This window comes from Diplotaxodon limnothrissa, linkage group LG18, assembly GCF_057381915.1.
Source record: "Diplotaxodon limnothrissa isolate DT_005_m linkage group LG18, D_limnothrissa_male_GT1.1, whole genome shotgun sequence".
Classification (NCBI taxonomy): domain Eukaryota; kingdom Metazoa; phylum Chordata; class Actinopteri; order Cichliformes; family Cichlidae; genus Diplotaxodon; species Diplotaxodon limnothrissa.
The window spans coordinates 27,082,428-27,107,910 of record NC_140613.1 but is presented as its reverse complement, the minus strand read 5'-3'; the positions used below and the strand labels follow the sequence as shown (position 1 = coordinate 27,107,910).

General features: G+C 41.3%; 1 protein-coding gene across 2 annotated transcripts; it reads right to left on the bottom strand.

The window, feature by feature from the left end:
- Nucleotides 1-1,044: 1,044 nt before the first annotated feature.
- On the bottom strand, nt 1,045-24,280 carry LOC146613841 (abl interactor 1-like). Of its 2 annotated transcripts, XM_085379056.1 has the most exons (10): nt 24,068-24,280; nt 19,463-19,630; nt 15,450-15,626; nt 11,776-11,879; nt 11,399-11,539; nt 10,577-10,677; nt 9,955-10,170; nt 8,328-8,417; nt 2,147-2,332; nt 1,045-2,065 (listed from the first exon to the last, which is right to left on the bottom strand). In XM_085379056.1, exons 1-10 carry the CDS (start codon nt 24,182-24,184, stop codon nt 1,890-1,892), a joined length of 1,476 nt encoding a protein of 491 aa, XP_085235182.1. In that variant the 5' UTR covers nt 24,185-24,280; the 3' UTR covers nt 1,045-1,889. The 2 variants fall into 2 exon arrangements, with proteins under 2 accessions (XP_085235182.1, XP_085235181.1); XM_085379055.1 differs by lacking the exon at nt 8,328-8,417 and having other exon boundaries at nt 24,068-24,234.
- Nucleotides 24,281-25,483: the final 1,203 nt, after the last annotated feature.

Here is a 25,483-nt window from a genome sequence, read left to right as displayed (position 1 = left end):
CTGCAGGTAGCGGGTGTCATTCGTGTGTAGCACAGAACGGACAAAAAGACATAAAGCGACTCCAGGGGCGATCGTGGCTCAAGAGTTGGGAGTTCGCCTTGTAATCGGAAGGTTGCCGGTTCGAGCCCCGGCTTGGACAGTCTCGGTCGTTGTGTCCTTGGGCAAGACACCTCACCCGTTGCCTACTGGTGGTGGTCAGAGGGCCCGGTGGCGCCAGTGTCCGGCAGCCTCGCCTCTGTCAGTGCGCCCCAGGGTGGCTGTGGCTACAATGTAGCTTGCCATCACCAGTGTGTGAATGGGTGGATGACTGGATATGTAAAGCGCTTTGGGGTCCTTAGGGACTAGTAAAGCGCTATATAAATACAGGCCATTTTATTTACCAGCTGAAGCACATCACCATCGCCGAGTCACCTACATTCACTACAAACACAAAAGTGGCCGAGGATTACAATCAAAACGATCGATAACGACACTAAAAGTCCTTTGTTACATTTCTGTGTGGGAGGAGTCTTGGACTTGAGGTTGTTTGGGTTGGTGATTATGGTTATTAAGCACCAATGTAAAGCACCGCACCAGCAACCACTGAAAGAACAAACAAAGCCTAAAGGTTAGTTGATACTTTGGAGATGGCAACGCTTGTGTTTGTGATAAAAGCCATGATGGAAATAAAAGTCATCACAGTTACCGCTAACTAATCAGTGCACAATGGAAACAACATGAAAAAAAAAACAAGAAAGCCACACGACTTAGTCCTTCCTCTGCTTCGCGTCACGAAGCAGCAAGCACGTGAGCGCTCTGCTACAGTAGCTGGACAGCATCGACAAATACAGTGATGGCGATCAAGACGATATAGTTGTGACCTAACGTAGAAAAATAAATGCCTGTACACAACCACTTTGCCTGAATCACGTTAAAATGGCACTGTGGGTGATGAATAAAATTAATTTTCAAGTAAAAATAAAGTAAAAAGTAAAGTAAAAAATTCTCAAAACATCCACTCTTGGCACCACGCCCTTCCCCCCACCCACTGACGCTGATGGAAACACTGGTGAAACACACTGACAAATGTACTGTACTGGCAGCTTCTCACATTACAGTTTATATACAAGTTAGAGAACAGAAAGAGACTCCATCAGAAAGAAGAAACTCTTTTCTTTTTTTTGCGATCAGTCTATACACTCACTTCAACCCCCACTAACAGCAGAGAGCATACTGAATACACAGCTCCTTCTGGCCATTATCCTCCTTAATATATTTTTTAAACACCTTGTGTGATTTGGACGTCAACGGCACATTCAGCTGTGTCCTAATGCACTTGATGACGTTCGTTTGTCCTTTTCAGGTCTCTGATAATGTAAGATCGTTGTTTTTCAAAAGGAAGGAAAGAGCTGGTCTGATGGTCTACAGTACAAATAAACGAGAAGGAAAAAGTGTGCAGCACTTTACCGTAAAGCGGTTACACTGTCTCGGTAAAACTGTAGCAGTGCGTCACTTTCTGGATCTACTGCATACTCGGAAAAAGCAACACTACATCTAGATTTACTCTGTATCCACTGAAGTTGTTATTGATGTACGTCATTTTGTCGTGAGGCAAAATGTTGCTGTTTGATGACAGTGGTGGAAAAAAAAGGCCTTTACTTCCAGACACAGGCCTTGCAAAGCTTCAACACCCTCCTACTTTGTGCGGCATCTTATTTATGTATTTATTTTTTTAATAGGGCAGATCAAACCCTTTCCTCTCCCCACAAAAGAAGAAAACTACTTATTAATTCACCATGGCACTTCATTCCAAACTGTATGAACTGCTATCGCTGCGCCGCATACGTCTGTACATCTTCACGGATTACCTCTGCAGCGCCATCACGTGTGGGGTTTTTTGTTTGTTTTCTTTAGTCAGCATAGTGCATGATCGACTCAACATAGTTTCCAGGGAAGAGTCCAGTGACGCCGTTGCAGACGCCTTCGAACCAGCCATCGTCGTTCTTCTTGATTATGTAGATGATGGCCCCTTCCATGAAGGACAGCTCGTCCTCCTTGTCCTTGGAGTAGTCGTAAATGGCCACAACTGTGGAAAATGAAAAAAACAGTAAAATGGCTCATTGCACTGGTGAAAGTCTAAATACAATGATTAACTCGGGGTACTAACCTTTCTCTAAGTAATTCTTGGGAGCCCACTGGGGGTCTCCATCAGCATAGGGATCGTTGTAGTGAACCACTGCGGCCTCCTCTTCCTCGTAGTCTACAGGTGGAGGCGGAGGAGGGGGAGCTGGCTCTTCAAAGACACCAATGTCCTCTGGGGGAGGTGGAGGAGGTGGGGCTGGGCTGTCTGTTACTAAAGCACGGCAGGAAGCAGAGGTGATAAGGCATTAAAGAAATAATGAGGAAGGAGTGTGTTCAGATCTCTCAGTCTGGGGATATTTCAAAATGTTCTCTTGCACTGTGATAGTGTTCACCTTTCAAAATCCTATATATTTTTTCAACATGTTACTGTTATGGCCTGGTCAGGTCAGAGAGACTAGTGTGCACCATGCACCGTTTCTTATATTTATTTTAACATATATAATTATCAAGCAACTATGATCTAAATCATTCCAAGTCTTCTAACTGTGTACACACATTAAATGTTCAGTGATTTAACTGCTCACTAGAGGGCAGCTGTGGGTCCCTTTAGTTTTTACAGTTTTTTCTGAATGCTTAAACCCTAACTGTGATTCCTGTAGCACAATCTCCAAAACTATTCAGACTTATAGCAAAACCACTCACTGAGTTTGCAAAACTAAAAGCACAAAAACTGCTTTGCACTCAGTTTGCAATTTTGTAACACACACTTTGCAAAACTGTAGGCACAATTCACTGCACAACACTCAATTACCAAATTTCCAACACACTCCTAGCAAAAGTATACACATGTATGGCTATCATTAACACTAATTTGCCAACTGTCTGGCACACTTTCACATGTGAAAACTTTTTTAGATAATTAGTTCACTTTGCAATCAGCCTAAGCACTATAATACAGGTAAGCTGTGTGTGCGGAGTACAATGGAGGGAGTAGAAAGAGTGAGAAGTAGAGGAGGCCGAGGAAGAGGACGTGGAGGTGAAGAAGTAGGACGAAGAGGACGACAAGGACAAGGAGGAGCAAGAGGAAGATGAGGAGGGGGGAGAGGAAGATGAGGAGGGGGGAGAGGAAGGGTAGGAAGAGTAAGAAATAGAATTGCTGATGACATCAGAGCTACAATAGTGGACCATGTAATCAACCGTGGAATGACCCTGAGGGTAGCTGGCCAACGGGTCCAGCCTAACTCGAGCCGCTACACTGTAGCAAGTACCATAAGGACATCTTGAAATGAGAATCGGTTAGTACAGTCACTTCGCACAAAGATTTGTAGCACTGCCATATGCCAATGAGAAACACACCAATACCATTGATGTAAAAATACTGAAATTGTTACTTTACAGAATTGCTAGATGACCAGATGCTGGGGGCAGAGGAAGCATGTTCACTGCAGACCAAGTAACCCATATAGTCATTATGGCGATTGCAAATAATCCTATACTTGGAAATAAACACTTGTGTTTGTTTTGATGTGTTTGAATAAACACCAGTACTTGAAGTTTGGATCCCTCTATGCTTATGGATCTATGACAGAAGTATGAGCTCAAACTGACATAGCCTACCTTGTGCACAGAGAAAGCAAAAGCCAGATGTGTTTTGTATTCATACCATCAGTGTGCAGTTGGCGCATTGTGTGCTTAGTAGATGATGGCTTGTGTGTACTGTTTGATACGGAAACACCATTTTTACGAAGGTGTGAAGAGTTAATCTAGCTGTGTTTGCTTTTGCAAGAGAACTACAATGTTTTGATGATTGGGTGACAGGTTTTCTTATTTGTGTGAAGAGTTTTGCAAAATTAGCCAATAGTTACAAAAAATGTGCTTAAGCAATCAGAAAAAACTGTAATTGGACACTGATCCTGCAGCATCAGTTAATACTAGCACTGATCCAAGTCCCCGTGGCACTCATTTACTTACTAATCATTTATTATTATTATAAACTTCCTATCAGTGAAACATCAATACATCTTCTGCACTACAAGTGGCTGTTTACAGTTCCCGAAATATTCAGTTAACATTATAAAACAGTCACTCTGTATCACTTCTGTAAACGTGAAATCTCTCAGAGGATGCTGAACTTTCCTGGACACAGTTGTCCTCAGTAGCCGTTGCAGTCTTTCTATTTATTACTTCTAGTACTACAACTACCAGCCATGTTCTTCAGTTTATCCTGTAGTTGTTTAAGTAAAGGTGGCGCTTAATCACACCTGAATGTGTTTTCTTCTTTCTTTAAATGACAGGATTCATTTAGTAGCTGTGTTATGCAACCACACACGTACTGTAACACTGTATGATTTGCATTTTTAAATTCGTCCAGTGAGAAGTGAACAGCGGCACTTCTCAAGCGCATACTTCACAAGAATACGACGTGATAAAATGGGTGGATTGGTGTGATTTTGAAAGCCCTGACTTTTTTCAGTCTTTTAACCAAATAAGTTCTCGTGCTAAGAGAGTCCTCTTGGAGCAGGTCTCCCTGCAACTTTGTAGTCTCGAGCCCAGTGATTAAAGAGAAACTGCACATCTGATCTAATTCATAAGCTTGCTCTTGAATTAAAGAACTGGCACAGGGGACTGAAATTAATGCAACTCTCCAATCTGCCTGCATAACCTTTTTTACAACAGGTCCAACAGCTCACTTTGGAGCTGTTAACAGCTGAAAACGCTTCGCTATAAAACAATAGCTGACTTTGGTTTTATTTCCCCTTGTATAAACACCACATACATTAGGCTTTTAGTAACGCAATATACTTCAGGCAAAGACAGAGCAAGACCATTCCCATTAAAAAAACATTACAGTTTTTTTCAGTCGCTAACAAGCGTTTGTCCAAACAGTTGTCACATTTGCAAAACTCTAAACACAATTAGCACAGCATCGGTCTGTTGTGGCCATACCATTCACACATTTCATGTCGTGTTCACCCAATATGCAGTCAGTGAACACATTTCCACAATGCTTACATTTTCTTAACAGACAAGCTATACCTCCCAACAAAATTATGGACTGTTTTTGTAGTATGTACGAATGTTAACACACAACATCCCACAATAGCAAAAACAATATTCTAAACCTTAGATACAGTATAAAAACCTCTGCTTCTGCAATGATATCAGTACAAAACCAATATCAATATCAAAAATATATCTCAGCTGATAATAAACAAACAATTGAATAATTGACACACAGCTGATTTATGTTGGGTAAATTGGGCCAACCACAGCTTCTTCCATTCTGGCTTAGACTCAGTGGGGTTTATAAGGCAAGACCTTGAGGAGTGATGTTTTTGGAAACAAAAAAAAGACAAACACTGTAATGTCTGGTCGAGGAAGAGTAAGAGCAAGGGGCCCAGGGAGAAGAGCAGGCCCAAGGAGAGGGCAAGGTAGAGGTGTAAGAATGCGTGGTGGTGGCATTCCAAGGGCTGCAAGAACAGTAGTCAGTGATGAAATTCGTGCCACTATCATTGACCATGTAATCAACCATGGTCTTTCACTAAGAGAGGCTGGTGAAAGAGTGCAGCCCAATTTGAGGCGGTCAACAGTTGCCTCCATTATTCGCATCTTTCAACAAACCAACAGGTAAGTATTGCATTTTACATGGATTGTTTCTATTCTCACTTGACATGTCAATATGGTCATACAGTAATGCATATGTTGAATTTTTTGTCTTTCTAAAGAATGCAACGTCTTCCACCCTCTGGGGGAAGAGAAAAGCTCCTCAGTAATGATCAGGAGCTTGCCATTGTAGAAATGGTTACTGCAAATAATGCAATAAAACTGCGTGAAATTCAAACTAGAATTGTGGCGGACCATGAGATATTCGACAATATCTATAGAATCAGCCTCACAACCATTACGCGGACATTGTCCAAACACAGAGTGCGGATGAAGCAGCTCTACACTGTTCCCTTTGAGAGGAACAGTGAGAGGGTCAAGGAGCTACGACGACAATATGTCCAGGTATAGTGTATATTCAATCCAATGTCCAGTTCTATAAGCTTTGCACTTTGCAAGTAGGTAACCTACACAATACTAGGTTACAGTACAGTATGGTATACAGTAATAACATGACTTACATAAACTTTGTTTCAGAGAGTTATGGAATTGGAGGCCAACCAGGCCCCTCATGAATTCATATACATCGATGAGGCAGGATTCAATCTGGCCAAAAGGCGTCGACGTGGACGAAATGTAATCGGAAAAAGGGCCACAGTTGATGTGCCAGGACAGAGAGGGGCAAACATTACCATGTGTGCAGCAATTGCAAATGCAGGATTACTCCTTCACAGATGTCAGGTTGGACCCTATAATACAGAGCGCTTGCTTGTCTTTCTCAATGATCTCCACCAGCGCCTGGTTCCAGAGCAGGGTCAGGAGGGTGAAAACATGAGGACCTTTGTAATTACCTGGGACAATGTGGCTTTCCATCACTCGCAAGCAATAACAACATGGTTTGAAGTCCACCCAAGACTGGTAAGTCTCTTCCTTCCACCCTATTCACCTTTCCTCAACTCCATAGAGGAGTTTTTTTCTGCATGGAGGTGGAAGGTTTATGACCATCAGCCACATGACCAGATGTCCCTCCTTGAAGCCATGGATGCTGGCTCCAGGGACATCACAGTTGACGATTGCCAAGGGTGGATCCGACATACCAGGCAGTTTTATCCCAGGTGCATCGACTTGGATAACATCAGATGTGATGTTGATGAAAACATGTGGCCTAACCCTGAAGATCGCAGAGATTAGATGCAAATTTTTTGCCTTTTTTTAGCCCCCCTCCCCCCTTTTTATCTTGGCTTTTTGCTGTTGTTTTTTTGTTCAGAATGCTCTTGTGTGTTTCATGGATATTTTGTTCACTGTAAGCAATACTGTAAAACTTTCTCTGTCCTATCATACCGTGTTTCTACTGTACCTCCTGTGGTAAACAGTAAAGAAACAAAAACTTGTTTGCTTTTTACTGGAATGCTTTTGAATGTGAACATTACTGTACATGTGGACATACAGTTACCAACCAAGACATTTCTGGTGTCAAAATGGTGGATTGCATGTTTCGCATGCAAATACCTGTAAAACTGAAACATAAAAGTCTATGCAGTTTTTGTAATGTCAATAATAGCCAGTATTTTGAAACAAGGTGTACTTTGATTGACTGCATGTACCTTGTGAGGTGAAAACAAGTGTTATTCTTTGACAGACTAATTTCATTTTGAGTCAGATTTATAGTGTTTTTGTACAGTTAGTGTGTGCAGAGAAAGATGTGTTCTATTTTGAAATGAAGAGTTAGTATATATTTAACAAAATGTATTTTTGAGAAGAAAATTATCCATTTGGCCAATTGTGTTTTGTAGGTGTGAGTCTGTGTTAAGAGTTTAGAAAAAGTATCTGAAGTATGGGTAGGCGCTTGTTAGCGATTGAAAAAAACTGTAAAAGGCACTTGTACTGGTCCCCGTTTCTTTGTTTTTTTCCTAGTATTAAAGTGCTTCTCTTTGTGGCATTTTCTCACAAGAACTCGCTCGTTAAACATCAGTATTTTCTGTGAGGTGACCTCTTTTTAGCAGCAGACCTTTTCTTTGTTTAGTCAAAGTGATTAGTGTTCAGACTAACCAATCAGCTCTTCTTCCACATGCACATTAATCCCTGTTGCTGGTGGTGGAAATATAAAACGTGCCGCTTCCTGTGCACCAGAAAAACAAGAGAAAAGCCACCAGCTGATTTAGCAATAATTATTAGTTTAAGGCCAGTTTAAAAAGTGCAAACTACACACACTAACTCCATTGTTCATGTCGTTCCATGACTCGTGCAGAACTGTTCTTCGGTTCATTGAACTAGGGAGACACAGATAGTTTGATCTCTGCGTCTTTGCAGACAAGCGGCTGGTGAATCAGGATGCAGCAGCGGGTCACATTTTCTCTCCTCAGTGGACTGAGAGCTTTCAGTGATCTATCACCATGGCAACAGACAGACATCTGAGGGTGCTCCACCCTCAGCCATGCATCCAGCGCGATAAGGTAGTGTGAGTGTAGCAGTGTGTGGGTCCTGAAATGTGCTCAGAGCCCTGTCTAGTGCACTGGTGACGTTGCGTAAATTTTGTGCATGCTGAGGTTCATACCTGTGACTTTTGCACATGGCTGTGTTTGTACAGTCTACATTTCTAACTTTAACGGTACATGCAGGTATACCACATAAGTGTATGTTTCTGTCTGCTTTCTACTACTTACTGCTCTCCTGCATTCTGGCCACGAAGCCGGTCAGGGGGATCTGTGGGGTCAGCTGGACCACAGGAGGAGGAGGTGGAGGAGCCACAGACACTGGAGCCACAACAATCAGGCAGAAGGAGCAGCCGAGAGACAGAGAGCAACGGAGGTGTTTGGACAGGGAGAAAGACAGAAGACACAGAAAAAAGAGCAAAAGGGCATCACAGAGAAGAGAAAATCCAAATTGAGCATGTTGCAAAAGAAAGAGGGGAGGGGAGACAACAAAAAGCTTGTGAGCAAGCAAAAATAGCACAGAAAGCATTGCTGAGCAACTCGATTGAAAACTTCCAATCAGTGTTCTTTTGTGCTGCGTTTTTCAAGCTGGGCCGAACAGGCCTTCATCTAATCTCAGCCTGAGAATCTACCTCATCAGCATCTGTTTTAAAAATCAAACGCAAAAGCTGCAGCGTTTTCAACGCAGTGAAAGAAGTGCAAAGCACGACGCAGACCCAGAAACATGACAGCTACAGCTGCAAGATAACGCTTCAGGAAGACAGATACGGCTTCTCAAAGAATTTGCAGGAATCTCACTAGAGCAGTATTTTTGGATGCAGTTCAGCATTTTGGCTCACCTACACCCTTCACTTAAAAAACCTGTACCAACATAACCTGCATACATTCCCCTTAAAAATCTTTTTGCTGCACTGTCTCATCGTAAGATTAACCCTACAGACAAACAGAAAAACACAGCTGTCCTCACTCAAAGACATGATGTCACACACAGGCATGCCAGGTCTGACTCATAAATCACATGTATCGAGAGGGCGTCTGTAACCTCGCTGAAGTAATGTCCTAATATTCCATCGCGCTTTCACATCTATCCACAGCTACACCCTGTGAGATCAATGAGCTCCATCGTGTAATGAAACAGCTTTTTGTGCTGTTAAACCTCTGTAACATCCACCACGTGTCCAAACGTACCTTTTAGCTTCATAAAATTATAACAACAACAACAACAGCAGACATCATCAAGATTATGCAATGTCTCAGTTAAAGCCTGTGGCTAACCAGGCTCAGTGTCATTGTCTCTCTCTCGCTTCTCGACAAGACAGACAGCCTCCTCCTTCTGTATTCTGTGCCAAGAAAGACAGTTTGTCCTTTGAGAGGAGCCATTAGAGGAGAATGGCTCAGAGAGAAGCCTGCCAAAATAAATTCTCCTCATTTGACAGAAAATATGCATTATGTCCTGGGTTTTCCCTCGTCTTGCAGCTGCGAGCATTTTCTACCCTGAAATGCCATCTGCCTGCTCACCGGTCTCCCTGAACAAGAACCTTCCTCCAGCTGACTAAAATAATAATGTCATAACTCAATTAGAAAAGCTAATGTAACACTCCGCGTAGCAGGGCAGAGGTGGGGAGGATTCAACAACCCCGACTTCTGTTATTACAGTTCATCATTCATTTTCATTAGCCCCTGAAAAGGCTAGCCCGCATAGCTGTTAGACGAAGAGGACCAAACGCAGAAGTATGAGTGGCCAAATTCTAAATGCGTATTTCATTATATTAGGACAGGATGTGAACTTCTTGCTCCCGAACCTATTTGTGCAGATTATCTCTAAACACCAAGTGCTTCAGGAGTCCTTTGACATTACCTGGGTTCTGAGTGTATGTTGGGCCTCCGTTAAGATGGGGCTGCTGGGAGGAGACGGAGGGTGCGCGGCGATACGTGCCAGTGGCCGACACCATGGAGGCTGAGGAGGTGGTGGAAGAGTTGTGACGGGAGATCTGGCGGGAGATGGTGCCAAACTGGGACATGGGGATGGGACCCAAGCCGGGGCCCTGGGGCACAGAGGCCGACGATGGGGCCACTACAAGAGGGGAGAGCCGGTGTGAGCAGCATTTATATTCAATTTACTTTATTGAACACACCACTACACTTGCTCTCTCTGTGCCCAGTGTCCCAGATTTCCTTCATGCCTTGGTCAGAATTTTCTTGCATAGCAGTTTCTTTACTATATATTTAATACTGGTTTGAGCAAAAGGTCAAAAACATGGTTATGAAATATACATTTTCAGTAAGGCTATATGCCTGCGGCACTTTTTCCATTATTATAATGTGACAGAATACACAAGAGTAAATCTACATCCTGTCAGTTTTCTAAAAAAACAAAAAAAAAATCTATCCCAACTTCTATTCCAGATTTAAAGCAAAACTTTGCTCAGTTTAGAGTCACATGCAGGAGACGAGGAGACACAGCAGCGCTGGGAACTCACCTTGCCCCATACTGGGAGGAGAGGGTGTGGGAACTGCTAGAGGGACACCGACTCCACTGCCTCCACTGTTCTCCCTCCCACCACTGCCACCACTGCTGCCACTGCACGGAGAGCAAGGGGAGAGTTCGTGGCAATCAGTAGAAATGTGTGAGACAAACTTAATTACATAACAAAGTTTGACATCCTATCATTAGTCTCTCATATGTCACTCTGTCTGCAACAATGTGCCCATCACTATGGCAACCAATATCGATTTCTGCGAAGAAGTTGCGGCGCACGTAGAAGAGAAGTTTATGTAGAAAAAAAGGAAGAGATCTAAAGGTCAAAAACACAGACTGAAGGAATTAATAAAGAAATGTAAATATCTCATTTTTTAAAAGTCTTATCTGCTGATTCCTATTTTACTAATAATTTTTTACATTTTTTTGTAACCAGACATTTCAATTTGAAAAAACACTGGTGTTTCCCTAGTGTCAGGAAGGTTATCTGATGTAAAAAGCAGCATTTTTAAATAAGAAAACACTAATCAGCCCTTTCACATTGTCTTCATATCTGCACCAGGTTAGAGGGCCTCGTCAGTCTCACTGAAAAAAGTTACAAGCTCCCCATTCCTACAGAAAACAAACTGCAGCATGTCTCACTTTATCTAACACATTTTAAATGCTCTGGTCATTTCTTTACATTATTGCTTACATCGGCTTATTTCACTCCTCTCAAGTGGTTTAAATGCATATACTTAACATTTGTGCCCCATTTACCTGTAGTTCAGCTGTAACGTGGTAAACAGCAATCGAAAACAAAGTTTAAATGGATCTGTGCTACCTGTGTGTCCTGGGTCTCTGATTGAGAGACGCTGTGCGCGCGGGGCTGTGCTGGCTCCCGAGTCGGGCCGGGCTCGTCATGTAGTCATTTGGCACCACTGGGGGCTTCACAGGCTCCAGTGTTTTGTAGGGAGTGTTACGTCTGGAGTCAGGTGAACACAGGAAAGAGGAAAGTAGAGTTTGTTTTCAGTTTCATGAAAGTAATAGAATAAAATAAAGAATAGGGAAACTTTAAACATTTGAACTGTTTGCTAAAATATATCTCTGCATTCATAACCTACTGTGTGTTTCATTGGTTTGGCAGGAAGCCCCAGTTTAACAGAGACCAGATGGGACCACAACCTCTTACACCACGCAAGTTAAACTGTAGGTTCTTACCCAAGGGTACCACGACCAGCCATGGGAGGGCTTGGAGGCTTCTGTGAAGGTGGGTTGGTCCTTGAAAGGGTCCCCCCTCGTCCCGCCGCATTGTTCCCATGTTGCTAGACAAAAAAGAGCAAGTTAAAAGCCTGTTTTTCTGTAACGTAGCGATTTTCCTACCAATGAACCTGACTCTCAGGAGTCATTTCAACGATGATGAACAAGCAAACTCGGATGAGGTTCACCTGTACTGTATGAATGGAGAAAACACAAAGCACCAGTATGAAGGTGTCTATTGTCTTACATAAAGAGTGTATGATTAATAGTAATAGATGGATGAAGAGATTGTAAATCTAATTATACAACATACACATGAAATATCTTATTATATATACACTGATCCTGCTTTATTGGACTGCCTTTGCACCAAATCCGATTAGTTTCTTACTGTAAAAAAATGTGTAACTGATTAAAGGTGCACATCCTTCTATGCGTCTCAAAGGTAGAAAGACATGTTTCATGGCTTCATGGGCACCTTGATAATGTGGCTCTGAACATCAATTTATGGACAATAAGAGGAGAAATACAAGCATCTCTTACCTTGGCCTTAAGCCACTGAGTGCAAGCAGGCAGAAAGAGAAGACAAAAAACAAGCTCATTGGTTAAAGACTGGTAACAGTAACTTTGTACCCACACTACATGATGCTGACAGAGAATCAAGAAGAAAAAAGGAAGGGAGTGTATTGGTGTGTTCAGAGCAAGTGTGAAGTAAGGCTTTTCACATGAATACAGTTGAGTGTATTTAGACCATTTCACAATCTACAACATACTTTTATGTGGGAAAGACTGTGAACCACTACCGTGTGTGTGCTACTAATTTTCCAGGTCACAGACTGCTCATCACACTGAATCTATAATTGCAATTTTAATACTGTTCAAACTATACTTCATTATAAGCCAAATTCTAGCAGCATAAAGGAGGTTCAATTTATAATAATATAAAACTGAGGAAAAAGGCAACTTAAAACATTAATACATTTAATGTTTATCTGATTATTATATATTATTATTGCTAGCCTTTAATGTCAGTTACTCCTATGTTCACTTGAACACCTGCCTGCAGTAGAAGTCACACCAAATAACCCAATTTAGGTTTTAACCAACACAGAGGAAGAGCTCGCTTCCTTTTGGTCCACTTTGTACACAAACATTTGAAAAAAAAAGGACATGGAAACACTGTTTATGTTTTGTTTTGTCCCCTCTATGTCTGTATCTGGATCTGTGTTACAGACTGTAATCAGGATAAGAGTCACTTTAGTGTCTAGTCGAGGAGCGGCTGAGCTACATGCTTTAAGTGTCGTACCAGGAAAATAAAAAATTGGGTAGTAAAGTGGTGTGAGGTCATAAATAACAGAGTCTCTGAGTGGCTGTAATGTGGCTAAACCTATCACCATGGTAACTGCCAGAAAATGCCAAAAAAAAAGCCATTACGGTGAGGGGTTGAACACAGTCGTCCACACATGCATGAATGGGTCTTTCCAAGTTCGAGAATGATTTCCCATCTATCCGTGGATAAATTCCCCTGGACGTGGGGGAGAAAAGGGATGGGGGTGGATGAGTGCTCCTCTAAAGCTTGAGGGAATCCACCTCAGCCAAGAGGAAATGGGCTGTGAGGATAGAGCGCTAATAAGCTGCTAATATTTCCCAGCACGGCAGGAACACAGCCCAGACTCATAAATGCAGGAAAGCAAAATTACAAACATACCCCCACACCTGCATTAATATACCTCTGAATATAGTGTATTTCTATGTGGCGGCTGTAACAGTAGTGAATAGGGGTCGAAACTATATCACAATATCTCAAAGAAATCTGCAATAATGATTTTTCTGACTTCATAGAAAAAAAATAGTGAGCAGTGTCTTTTATCAGTGATTGGAGTTGGAGATACAAACAAAGTCAAGGCCATTTTCCTTCTTTTCTAATGAGCTACTGTCACTTTATTTTGAAGTCTAAATCTAAATATAGCGACAAGGTGCCATGAGCAACAGCATACTGCTAGGAGCAGTGGTACCATTAAAATCTTGATATCCTTTCTTGATATCCAATCACATTCATTCTTATAGTACAATAATAGTGACACAGTGACTAAGCATAAGTCAAATATAAGAAGAAAACTAACCTGGATAATGTTTCCCTGCTTAACCCGTTAAGAAAAAGTCAATTAACTTTGAAACTTCAGCAGTCACCAAATAAAATCCCACCAAAAAATTAAATCTAACTCTCGCACACTGACTTGCTTGCTGTTATATTTCACAAACACCTGATTGTAGTTTAATACATGTACAGCAAAATGATGTGCAGGGGATACTGTGCAAGTCTTTCTCTGACACACCTATGGCACATTCAGGTGTGCAGATATTTAGTCGGGCCACACATATTGAAAAATGTCTGGGATGCTGTCTCTTGGGTCGAGCTTTTTGAGCAGTTCACAGATTTATATATGTGTGCATGAGAAACAAACTGTATACATTCTCGTTTGCACAAATGCACATTCATAAGCGCCTTTACATACATACACAAGTAGCCAGGAAGAGAATTAAAAAGGAGCCAGCAGCCAGAGAGCTTTGAATCCAAAAATGCATTTCACAAGCCCAAACTGATTATCTAAACCTATTTAAAATAAGTCAACTTCATTACATTCACAATGCTCATCCAAATGTAGACTCGTGTCTTAGAAGCACGAACTGCTGTTTCCTTTTGCAGATTTCCAGATGGACAAAAAAAGAAAAGATTGCAGATTTTCTTGCATCTACAATGTGCTGATTTCTGCAGAGATCTGTCATTTCTATCATTCCTGAATGATGCTCAATTTGCATAGTGGGCCATGCCAAATCCGTCTCAGTGTGAGCCAGCTCTCAAAGGAGGAAACACTAGCTTTTGAATTTGAATCAGCGGATGTTTGAAAATCAGCGGACAGCCACTATCTCAACAGAGACAGACCAGAGGAAAGGGATACAGAGGCCAACTGACACACACGCACTATGGAAATTTATGACACAAGCAATCAGTGCGTATAACTGTGTGTGCACGCTGACACAAGCACAGACACACAGTCTTGTGAAATAGAGGAAGAGAGGGGCGAGGAGAGGATGGATCATGGGGAGAGAGAATAAAAAAAACTGAAGAATGAGGCGGAAGAAAGACTGAAAGATTTTTACTTTTTTTTTACAATTTGAAGAGAGTGTGATGGTGTGAGTAACACTTGGCTATGATAGTTCCCTCAAAAACACACACACAGTCGATTAATAACTAGCAGCTTGGGTAATTGTTACCGGGCATGAAAAACTCTTGCCTGTGCAGCTATTCTTGGATGGGCTGAAGTGTTTCCGTGCTTAATCAACTAAAAGGCCAGCGTATTGATCAGCTCGCAGCCTGGGTGGGAGTGTGTGAATGAATTATGAATGCAGACAGTGAGGATGCTCACATGCAAGTACCAGGTGTAAACTTGACTAAGTATGTGTATTCCTCTCTGGCAAAATTGATTACTGGGAGAAAACACGGCAATTTATCAAAGTAATGGACAGATGCAACAGTTTGGTAGTAATTATGGTGGAATAGTGCAGAGACGACTTTACTCTTACTCCTTGTTAGAAGGCTTTTATTTTAACACAATGAAGAATATTTTCCTTACCTTGACGCCGTGTCCTACATCATCCAGCAGCGTGTAGTCGATAGGCTTTCGAATGTAGCGCACCGGCCGCTCCATGTTGCCCGGAGCGATGATCTTGTGGGTACGAGAGGTGTTTTTGTTTGTGGTCAGGATGCCGATTTCTCGGCGGGCCACCTTCTCCTTATGGATGTCCACGGTCTGTTTGAGGAAAATATAATATGGTCACTTCCTGTTTTCTAAGGTGGGCCTGTAAATTTGCTTTTAATGTAGGGAGGTGATACGGCATGTAACTGAACGCTAAAACCATGTGCTTTTATTCTTTCATATTTATTTATACTATGATGAAATTATGTTGATGTGCCCACACACATCAACAAGTGGATGAGCTGGTGATCAAACCACCAACCTTCGCCCAAAGCGAAGGCTCGTTTTAACTTCTGAGCCATCATAGTGCACTGCAGTGAAAACTGTTGTTGACAACAATTTAATTCAAGACAATTACACTTAATTTGAAGCTGATTTTCAAAGAGAATATGTGTAAATGAAATACGCGAGAACTACTGTTATTTGACAGCTTCTAGCTCTGTTGTGTGCGCTGTTCACAACCAATTTTTTGGCTACTGTGCACAGAGTAATCTATGTTTAAAACTGTTACACCATCACCAGCTTCTATTGCTTAATATAGTTTCAACCAGCATTCAAAAGCTGCAAAGTGGACATGTAGTTGTACAAAAAAAAAGTCAGCATCTGTTTACAGCAATTCAGTAACAACAATGTTACAACAATTGTTATTTATATATATATATAGAGAGAGAGAGAGAGCACTAGGGGCGGTGGCTCCCAAGCTAGGCAAGTAGCTCCAGCAGATCCCGGGAACAACAACAGATCTCTGTCCAAAAGAGCACAGTCCTAGGAACGGCTACGATACAGCGCAGGACCCTCAAGCTCCCAGGCCTCTGGTAGAGGACCCGAGCTTGAAGGATAGACCGGGGTGAGAGGGGAATTTATATATTATATATATATATATATATATATATATATATATATATATACACATTGCAAATGGACACAAAGAAATATACTATAAGAATAACATGTGTTTTAGAGCTTCATTTAATTATCTTTAAACATTTTTCCAACCAAGAGACTCAAAATCTGAGAAGAACTGTCAAGTTGTGCTACCCTCTCACTGTGTCTGAGATGAAGTCTCTGAGCTCTATCATCTATTTATCTGAGTGTGTGTGTGTGTGTGATATTGTAGGCTCTTTCTTTAGGAGAGGAAACTGAAGTGACACGCCCAGCTTCAGCTGGGAAGTTACAAAAAAGACCTGCCCATTTCCTGCCAGTAACAGGCGAGCTGAGGTGCAGTGTAGATTAGAGAGAGTGAAAAAAACAGAAGGACAGAGAGGCACAGAAATGAGAGAGAGGCACACAAGACAGAGGCACTAGAAGCTGATTCTGGGGCGTTTACAGTAATTAAAAAGAGATTGAGAAGAGAAGAAAATGGTGAAATAGAAAAGGAAACTTCACTTTAGAGCTACTTTCCTCTGTATGCATTTCCTCTGTGTGTACATTGCTAAATGCGTCGAGACATAACTGTTATCTAATGAGTGACGACAGCAATGTCTGCCCTTCATGATCTTTTGCGATCTCATTTTCTTTTGTAATCTCTTTAATAAACATCTGCCTGTCTGCTCAACCCTGTGGAGTGTGTTTTTGACAACAGATGGTACAGATGGTAACTCTCACTGCCAGAGCTATACAGTGGTGTCATTCTATTAAATCTGTTCTTAAGCAGATGATCATTCTCTGCAGAGCAACTGAGCGAGCTGAAATGTCTGCACCAAGTATGGTTTTAAGACATGTAAACGATGAATTTATATGTCAATGATTTCATGTATAGTTTGATATTAACTAAATCCAAACAACTAATACGGTTGATGCTATATTTTACGGTAAAGAGGTGTCCATAAATGTGTCGCCACAATCTTTTGAATTTACACTGCAATATAGAGTAATGCGAAGTTGATCCTGCGCTTAAGAGGATTGGACCAACTGAAATGGAGCTGAAAAAGGCACAAGTGGGTCATTGAGCTGATGGATGACAATTTCGGGGAATGAACTGAGAGATAAATCAGAAAGAAAAGACAGAGTGAAAGTGGAAAAGAAACCAAAGTGTAGAGTTTCAGATCTCCAACAAAATCAAAAGGAAGCATGTCCATTTTTATCCATAACCATTTAATTCAGGTTCTAATTCAGATTTCTCCTTTGATTAGACATGCTGCTGCTTTGCATTTTAGGGATTAGCCTGTACTGTATATTTCTGCCAAAGACTTTTCTGCTGAGGCCTTTTAAATCAGACATGGGTTTGGCAGCAGCGTTTGCCCACCTTTCTTTCTAGAATGATAAATTGATAAAGTGCCACAGCAAAGCAAAGTTAAATATTCATTTTGTGTAGAGAGAAAAGCCATTATGGGGTATATGTAAAGTTAATGATCTTTTCCTGAACTTTTAAACGATTCAAGCAGATTTAAAGCCATCTGTGTTTTCAGGGGCATGCATTTTTTTTCACCCCATCATTGAGTTTATGAGACTGGTTTTGTTTGCTTCTTTACTTGTGGTTAAATTTTGCATTTCCATTTTGCATGAAAAAATTATCAGAGGTGTGGCATGCCCCACCCTGGAGGAAATTAACCTTTGGAGCCGATTCATACACTAATCTGAATCAAGACATTTTTGGAAGGATTCTTTATCGTTGCAAAAAAACATTGTGCCATATCTTCATGAATATATATCAAACCGAAAGAATAAAAATTGGGAAACACTTTTGGTGAAAGTATTCCAAACTGACCTAGATCCAGATGTTCTTCTGGATCCACGGACTCAATTCATGCATGGTGTCAAATAAATGCAGCCATGGAGAAGGCATGCAGTATTATGGACTGCTATTAGATTTTCACGCACGCGAGGCAGCTTGCATGAACTAAAAAAGACAACCGGTTAGCTTGTTCATAAGATGCTGTTGTGGTTTCCTGTCTAAGAATCTTTTTGAAGCTGTCTTGATTGCCTGTAAATCAAATTGCAGAATTTAAATTAAAAACCTAATTCTCTGAAATGTATAGCACAAGCTTGCTTTGATGGTGTTGTGAAAAAGGGCAGATATGTTCGCAGAATGCCATGTAACAAAATAAAAAGCATGGCCTCACTTTGCTTTTACAGCTTCAGCAGTACAGAAAGAAAAATATGTGACTACTAGAATCAATCTAGTGGTGAAACGAGTGTTTTTCTAGCTATGAAAAGACAAAAAAGGCTGCAGTGAAACATTGTGGCCAGACTAAAGCTGATAGAAGTCGCTTCTCAGTTACGATCAGGTGAACGTACTGACTCAACAGTTTCTCTTCTGTGCTGCTACACGTCAAGGGTGCCATTGGGTGTGAAGCAGAAACATCAAGTAGGGGAAGTAAAGCTCTACTGAGCACCTTTAAAGGATTGAGAATAGTGTTTGGTTGTCCGCTGTGAGATTGCACCTGACTGCTACCGCTCCGCAGTTTGCAGAGTAAAGTGGGAGCTGAAAATGCAAGCTAGAGTGCTGGCGTCAGGGTTTCACTTCATTCTGACAGGCTTAATGAAGCGCACAGGGAGGGGACGGGACATTCAATGGCTGACAGGCAGGGTGGCCGCATGAAGCGCACACAGAGGAACAGAGACGGAGAGAGAGAGGACTGCTGATGAAGCAAGCGGGACTGATGAGGGACTGTGGAGGATTGGCAGCTCCAGCATGATCCATGCCCCCGCCATATCTGTCAGTCTTTATAATACATGAATGTGCCATTGTGCAGTTTGGTATTATGACACTGAATAATAGCAGACTGTGGCATTTTACTGTACTTGAATAACTTTTATCTAGAGAGGAAAAACCTATCTTTGTTCATTTGATGGATAAAGCAGCGATTAGACTGCTAAAATCAGAGTTGACCTTCTTGGCTGATGATTCAAATCCCATGCACAAATACCGAATCTGTTGTGGTGCGTACCTGGGAGATGTGGTTGATGGACGATTCCATGCGTCGTAGTTGCGAGGCTTGAATATCCAGCAGCTGCAGCACATTGTTTGCTAAGGCATTGATCTGGTAGGCCACGCTGGCCAGAGACTGAGTGGTGTAGGCTTTGGTCTCCTCCAGGGCCTTCTTCTTGTCTTGAGCCTGGCAGGGAGAGGGAGAAGAACAAACTGATGTAAAAAACAAGTCAGTGGAAATGTGTGTGGGTGGAAGAAATGGAGAATTTGGCAGAAGAAAGTAAGGTGTAAAGTCCATAAAAGCAAGACAAAATGCTGTACTGTAATTGTTCCTCTCCTATCAGTTGTGTGAGCTGCAGAGTGAGAGGGCAGTTGTCTACAGGGAATAGTATTTGACATCCTCTCTTTGCTGGTTTTAAACTGCAAAGCCATGTTACGATCTGAAGGGAAGTGAAGGAGAAAAGTTTGTGATTCTGTGAAGCAAAGGCTTTGTGGACTACTACACAGCCTGAAATTGGGACAATGTCCGAACAACTCCGACGGGCAACATGGGACAGGTGCACAGTGGGATTCGAGCCCAGAAAACAGGAATGCCAGGACATTTCCCAAATCTCCACCCGGCTGTGCAAACCATCTGCTTCTGGATGCCTTTAAATAGCAATGTGACTGAACGGACATATTTATAGTTTGGAAACAAAACGGGAGAATGCGGCCACACATTGAAGCACTCCAACAGCGAACTACCACAGAAAGACTACAACTTACAACTACTACACAATCTACACCTGACTTATAAACAATATATCGTTCTGCTTCTGTAATGTGTACAAAAACAGAAATGTGACACTTAAGATTGCCTCAGGTCATGATCTTCATGATTAAGCTCCACCTGTCCTAGCAGACTACAAGAATGCCAACGAATGTTTTAATCAATTATCATTAATTATTAGATCATGATAATCAATATTTTGATTTGCTGACATTGATATTCTGTCCAACCCCTATTTACAAACTGTGCCTACAGGGTCACACATTCACTGATGCTACTGTGATGACCTAATGTCCTGCCACCATGCAACGGTTTCACCAAAAGCTGTGTTTTAGATCAGGGTGCCTGCACCTGTTTCCGGACTGCTGATTGGCTAAACTTATCATGATAAGCAAATGTTTTTCAAATGTTGAAGTCTCACCTTATAGTTTTTTAAATGAAGAGTTCATAAGCATTCAGGCCGATTCACTGCTGTGTTGTATGCTGTACAGCTACTATATACATCAGTTATCACATGCAAGCTGTTTCCAAACCACCACGTGTTTACGTGTGCTTGGTAGCAAGAGGTTAAACACCTACACCATGACAGCACTTTTGAACATGACCACCAAACCACCTGCTCTGTGACCCACTGCGAGTTTAGCACAGAAACTGGTTTTCATACCTTAGGTTGGGAAAGGCTGACTTACATAACTCACTGGATGACTACTGAAAGACCTCACAGAGCTATTAACACACAACATGTGAAGCAATGCTAGGACAGTGCTTGGATACGTAGTGATTCTTGCATGAAGAGGTTTAAAACTAGTACTGCACGGAAACACACACATCTCCCTTATACACATTGTCCACTCTCTTTGGGATTTCGTATTAAGTTTACAAAAGGCTTTTTGTAGAGGCTCTAATTGGAATTCCTTTTTTGGTATGTGGAAGACTCCTATCTAAACAATGCGGTAAAATAAAGCAAATTCAGTGAAATACAATACTGAGACAAGAATATCCTCAGGAGTTATGAACAAAAAACACTATGAGTCAGAGGGGTGTCGAGTGAGTTGTAGTTTGGGGGGGGTTGGCAGGGCTAACATTCTTATATTACAGAAGGGTGAAATGAGTAATATGTGTGGTTACGCATACACAAACGATATACTGAAGCAAAACTAAGAACATAAATGTTCAGAACAATTTACACACCAGTGGGTTTGTAAAAAGCAGAACAATTTCACTGTGAGAGATGCTATTTTAATACACAAAGACCTTAGAAAGTTACTAAAAAAAACTGAGTCCTGCTTTCTTGTCTTCAGTTTGGTATGTGACACTTTTTCAAAAAGCTTCTGATCTAAGAATAAAACTTGTGTCTTTTTCCTGCAGCCTGCCTGGGTAGATTTACATATCATGGCATGCAGTTTGTTTTTTTACATAGCGTCATCATTTCAGGTGACTGTGTGAGTTTATGAACGCAGTTTTAAAAACTGTCCACATGGGATTATGCAGAGCTACTGTATCCAAGCTGATAACGTGGTTTGACAACTTGGGAGCAAAAGGCAGAAGACATTAGCATTTTCCGTGTTTGATTTTTACCCAGCACAATATAAGGATAAGCTACGTTGGCCTACATAATACTCTCAATCCCCTTCATTCCCTGTTGTGTTTGTCAAGTGTGTTTACATGCACGCAGGATCTGAGCTAATGTTTTTAACGTCCCTAAAGAAATCATTATTCGGGAAAAGCCACACACATGCGAGCATTTTCATATTCCAGCCATGATGTAGGAAATAAACCAAGCAGCAGCCCTGGGCTTTCAAACTCAGCAGTGAAAGGGAATCAAACTAGCACACAATCATTTTCAAACATTTTCAAATATATATAAGCTTATGATATTTTTCTGAAATTAAGGCCTGATAAAAATGTGGAACTTATATGACACTTCAAATCTCTTAATGCACAGAGTTATTCCTTAGTGCCTTTGTCTCATTCACCTACACATAAATGATTCATGGAGATAGTAAATCTTATCTGGGTGACACCAGCTGGCTCCAAAAAAACATCCCTGTGTTTTCTGCAGATGACTCACAAAATATGATTACATGGTTTATTGTTGGCTTCATGTGGTGCTGGGATTTTGACAGGAGCAACATTCAGTAGTGCTAAGAACAGACACTGCATTAAAAACAGGTGTGCCACAAAACACTTTGTTCCTCACTGTCCACTACAAATACATATGTTTCATTAATCAAAAATAAATAAAAAGGGATTCCTTTTTTGTTTTGTTTTTAGATGGATGGATGAACAGGGATTTGCATTTTTGATGAGCTCATATGTGAAGTACCTTTATATTCCACAACCTAAATAAATTTGAAACGACACCATGACAATTGGTTTTTCATTTCCTTTAGTTTATCAGTATCAAAAGAATCAATCTGATGTGACAGTCTTTTTGCTATTATTATTTATTGAGTGCTCCAAATTCCTGTTTCACAACATATGACACCTGGTCTGTAAACTAAAGCCTCTAAGCTCCTGCTTCTTAAAGCAGCTAAGTTTGCCACCAGGTGCATGCCATTTCCTCTCAAACCGTCCAACTGATCTGCAGAATAATAGCTTCCTGCATGATCTAGCTCTGAAAGTGTTGCCTCACAACACCGTGTAAGCCCATCAGTAGGAAACGTACATTCAAGCAGTCTAACCTACATTGCATTTTTGATGACAACCGGGGTAAAGTGATCTGATGTGCTTTTACTGTGGGCTTTCAAGGCAGCACGGTGACGAAGAAATTGCCAAGCTGGAGCGCAGTTTCTGATTCAAAGTGGTCTTCTGTTCACACCAGACCATTGAAGCCACTTTGATGTCAGCTCCCAGTATTCCTCACATTTACTCAATGCACTATGTGGGAGACTAACAACTGAGGTTTATTGTTAATACCTCATTTAGCCAGATGCCTCAATGCTTTACTGATTTTTTGACTTAATATTTAGTGAATATAAGCACAAAAAAACAAGCAGGCACACCTTTCATTAACCTGCACCATGCATGCAATCACAGGCATTATAAGATCCACACACACATTCTCTGGGGCCACGTTTTGCAGTAGACCGTTATATCAGGATCATTACACATTTATAGACTTGGACGAATTGCATGTAAAGTCTTTAGCACTTGGTTTACTTTGTGATGTATAAACTGGCAAGAAAGCTCACAGATGAGAAATGCCTTTAAATCCAGTGCTTAATGGCTAAAGGGAAGGGCTAATTCGTGAATATGCCACAGTTTTAGTGAGTTTCTAGTGAATAAATGTGTTATAATAATCGCTCTGTGACAGTATTACATTTTCAAAAATATACATACAATTGTTAGCTTTTGTATTTTAAACGACCAAAGGGAAGGCTCGAGCCTTTTTTTCGTTTTATAATACTGTTATGCCGTTTTCACGTGCGGTGAGCGTGCGGTTTTAGTCACGTAGGGAGGAAAAAAGAAGGAAAAAAATCGGTTTTGAGATTAGCCTCCTTCACAGGTACCTACCACAGAATGCAGTCAGTGACAACCTACTTAGTCATAACAACGACACACCCTCTAAAAGCCCCCAGCAGCTCTCAGCTCACCGAGGAAACCCTTTAAAAAACAGAAACCAGAGGGATAACGAAACACAGCCATGCCCGACATGGCACCGAGCGGCCCCTTAAACCAGCGTACCGGGAGAAAAGACCACTCGGTGTAGCTAGCGATTTGATAGTCGCTTTCGTTCCGACCAGCATTTCCTGCCCCTGTGGTTTCACTCACTCCCACTACAACACCGCAGACACGACGGTGATAAACCAGTAAATTCACCATATGCAAAGGCGGTTTTTAGGCGTTTCTTACCTGAACATAATTGTTTTCACAGTATTCCGCTACCCGGGACAGGTTCTGGTAGCTTTCCACGAGTGCTCTTTTACCGGCAGGGATTTCCTCCTCTAATAGCATTTGTAGCTCTGCCATCTTACATCCCTTTGCATTTCTCTCCTGCCTGTCCTTTTTCTCAGCGAGGCGAGGCGGTGATGCTGTGCTGTGTTGCTGAGAAAGGGGCTCCCCCGCCTGGCATTGTCGGGCCGCTGGCCTGCGATTCACAACAGCCCGTGACTAATCAGAGTTACGTTATAAGCGGTGAGAGCTGATTGGCTGAGAGGCCGAGGGAGAGGAGCCGTTGCCCAATGGCATTTTACTGCGATGGCATTAGTAATATCGCTTATAAACGCTGATAAAATAATACATCGTTTTATTTAGCGGTATTTTACATGGTATAGCTAATAACACAATGATTGCGAATAGTTGATTTTAGCTTGTATTTAACTACAATATATTAACATATTATTATATATTATTAATAAGGTTATAAGGTCTCATGTAGACACGTGTCACATCTTTAAATTCTTCTTTCCTCACACACACAAACAGTCAAAGAGAAACAACGTTAGCTTGAAATTAATATATTTTGTTTATACATCACCATTATCAACCCATTTTGCAACATTAACATCCATCAAACACTAATTTAAAAACAGGCCTATGAAAAATATAGAAATATTTTTATCTGGAGCACATAAAAATAAAAATATATAGCTTAAATTCTACAAGACAGTCTGGGAATAGGCGCTATAAAACTCTAATCTGATGTGTTTACAAAATAACAGAACGTGTCTTATTGAATCATCAGCATTGACAATATCCTTTATAGGTTTAGTTTAATTTTAAGAAAAGAGAAAGAGAACTATTTTCTTTTGCTGCCTGGACAAAAAAGAGACCTAGACGCAGATTCCTACATTTCCCACTCACCACTTCGGTTTAAAGCTCCGCTCAGAGAGGTTTGTGGGATTTGAATGCTTAAGCGTTGAGATGTGCACTACTATCTGCAGTTTTTTTTACTGAATAAAACTACATCACCCAGACGTGTTTAAGGCTCAAACGTTGCGTGTTTGGCTCATCCTTGACCGGAGCAGATTGGCTTTTTTGCTGCATATTGCAGACAGACACCGGGCTAATGAAATAATTATCTTACCGGCCAATGTGAACTTGATGGTGAGTGAGCAAATGAACCACAGAAAAATGCATTTCACTCGGAGAATATAGTCTGTTATCGCTGAACGAAAAAAAACGACGAGGGTAATTTTATAGAACAATTTCATCTCAAAATCCCAGATTAGAGAGAAAGCAGCTGGCCTTTTACAAATACAGGACAGGTGCCAGCAAGGTGCAGTGGTGAACAAACTGTGTCACCCCCTCCCTTCAGCTCTTTCTGAT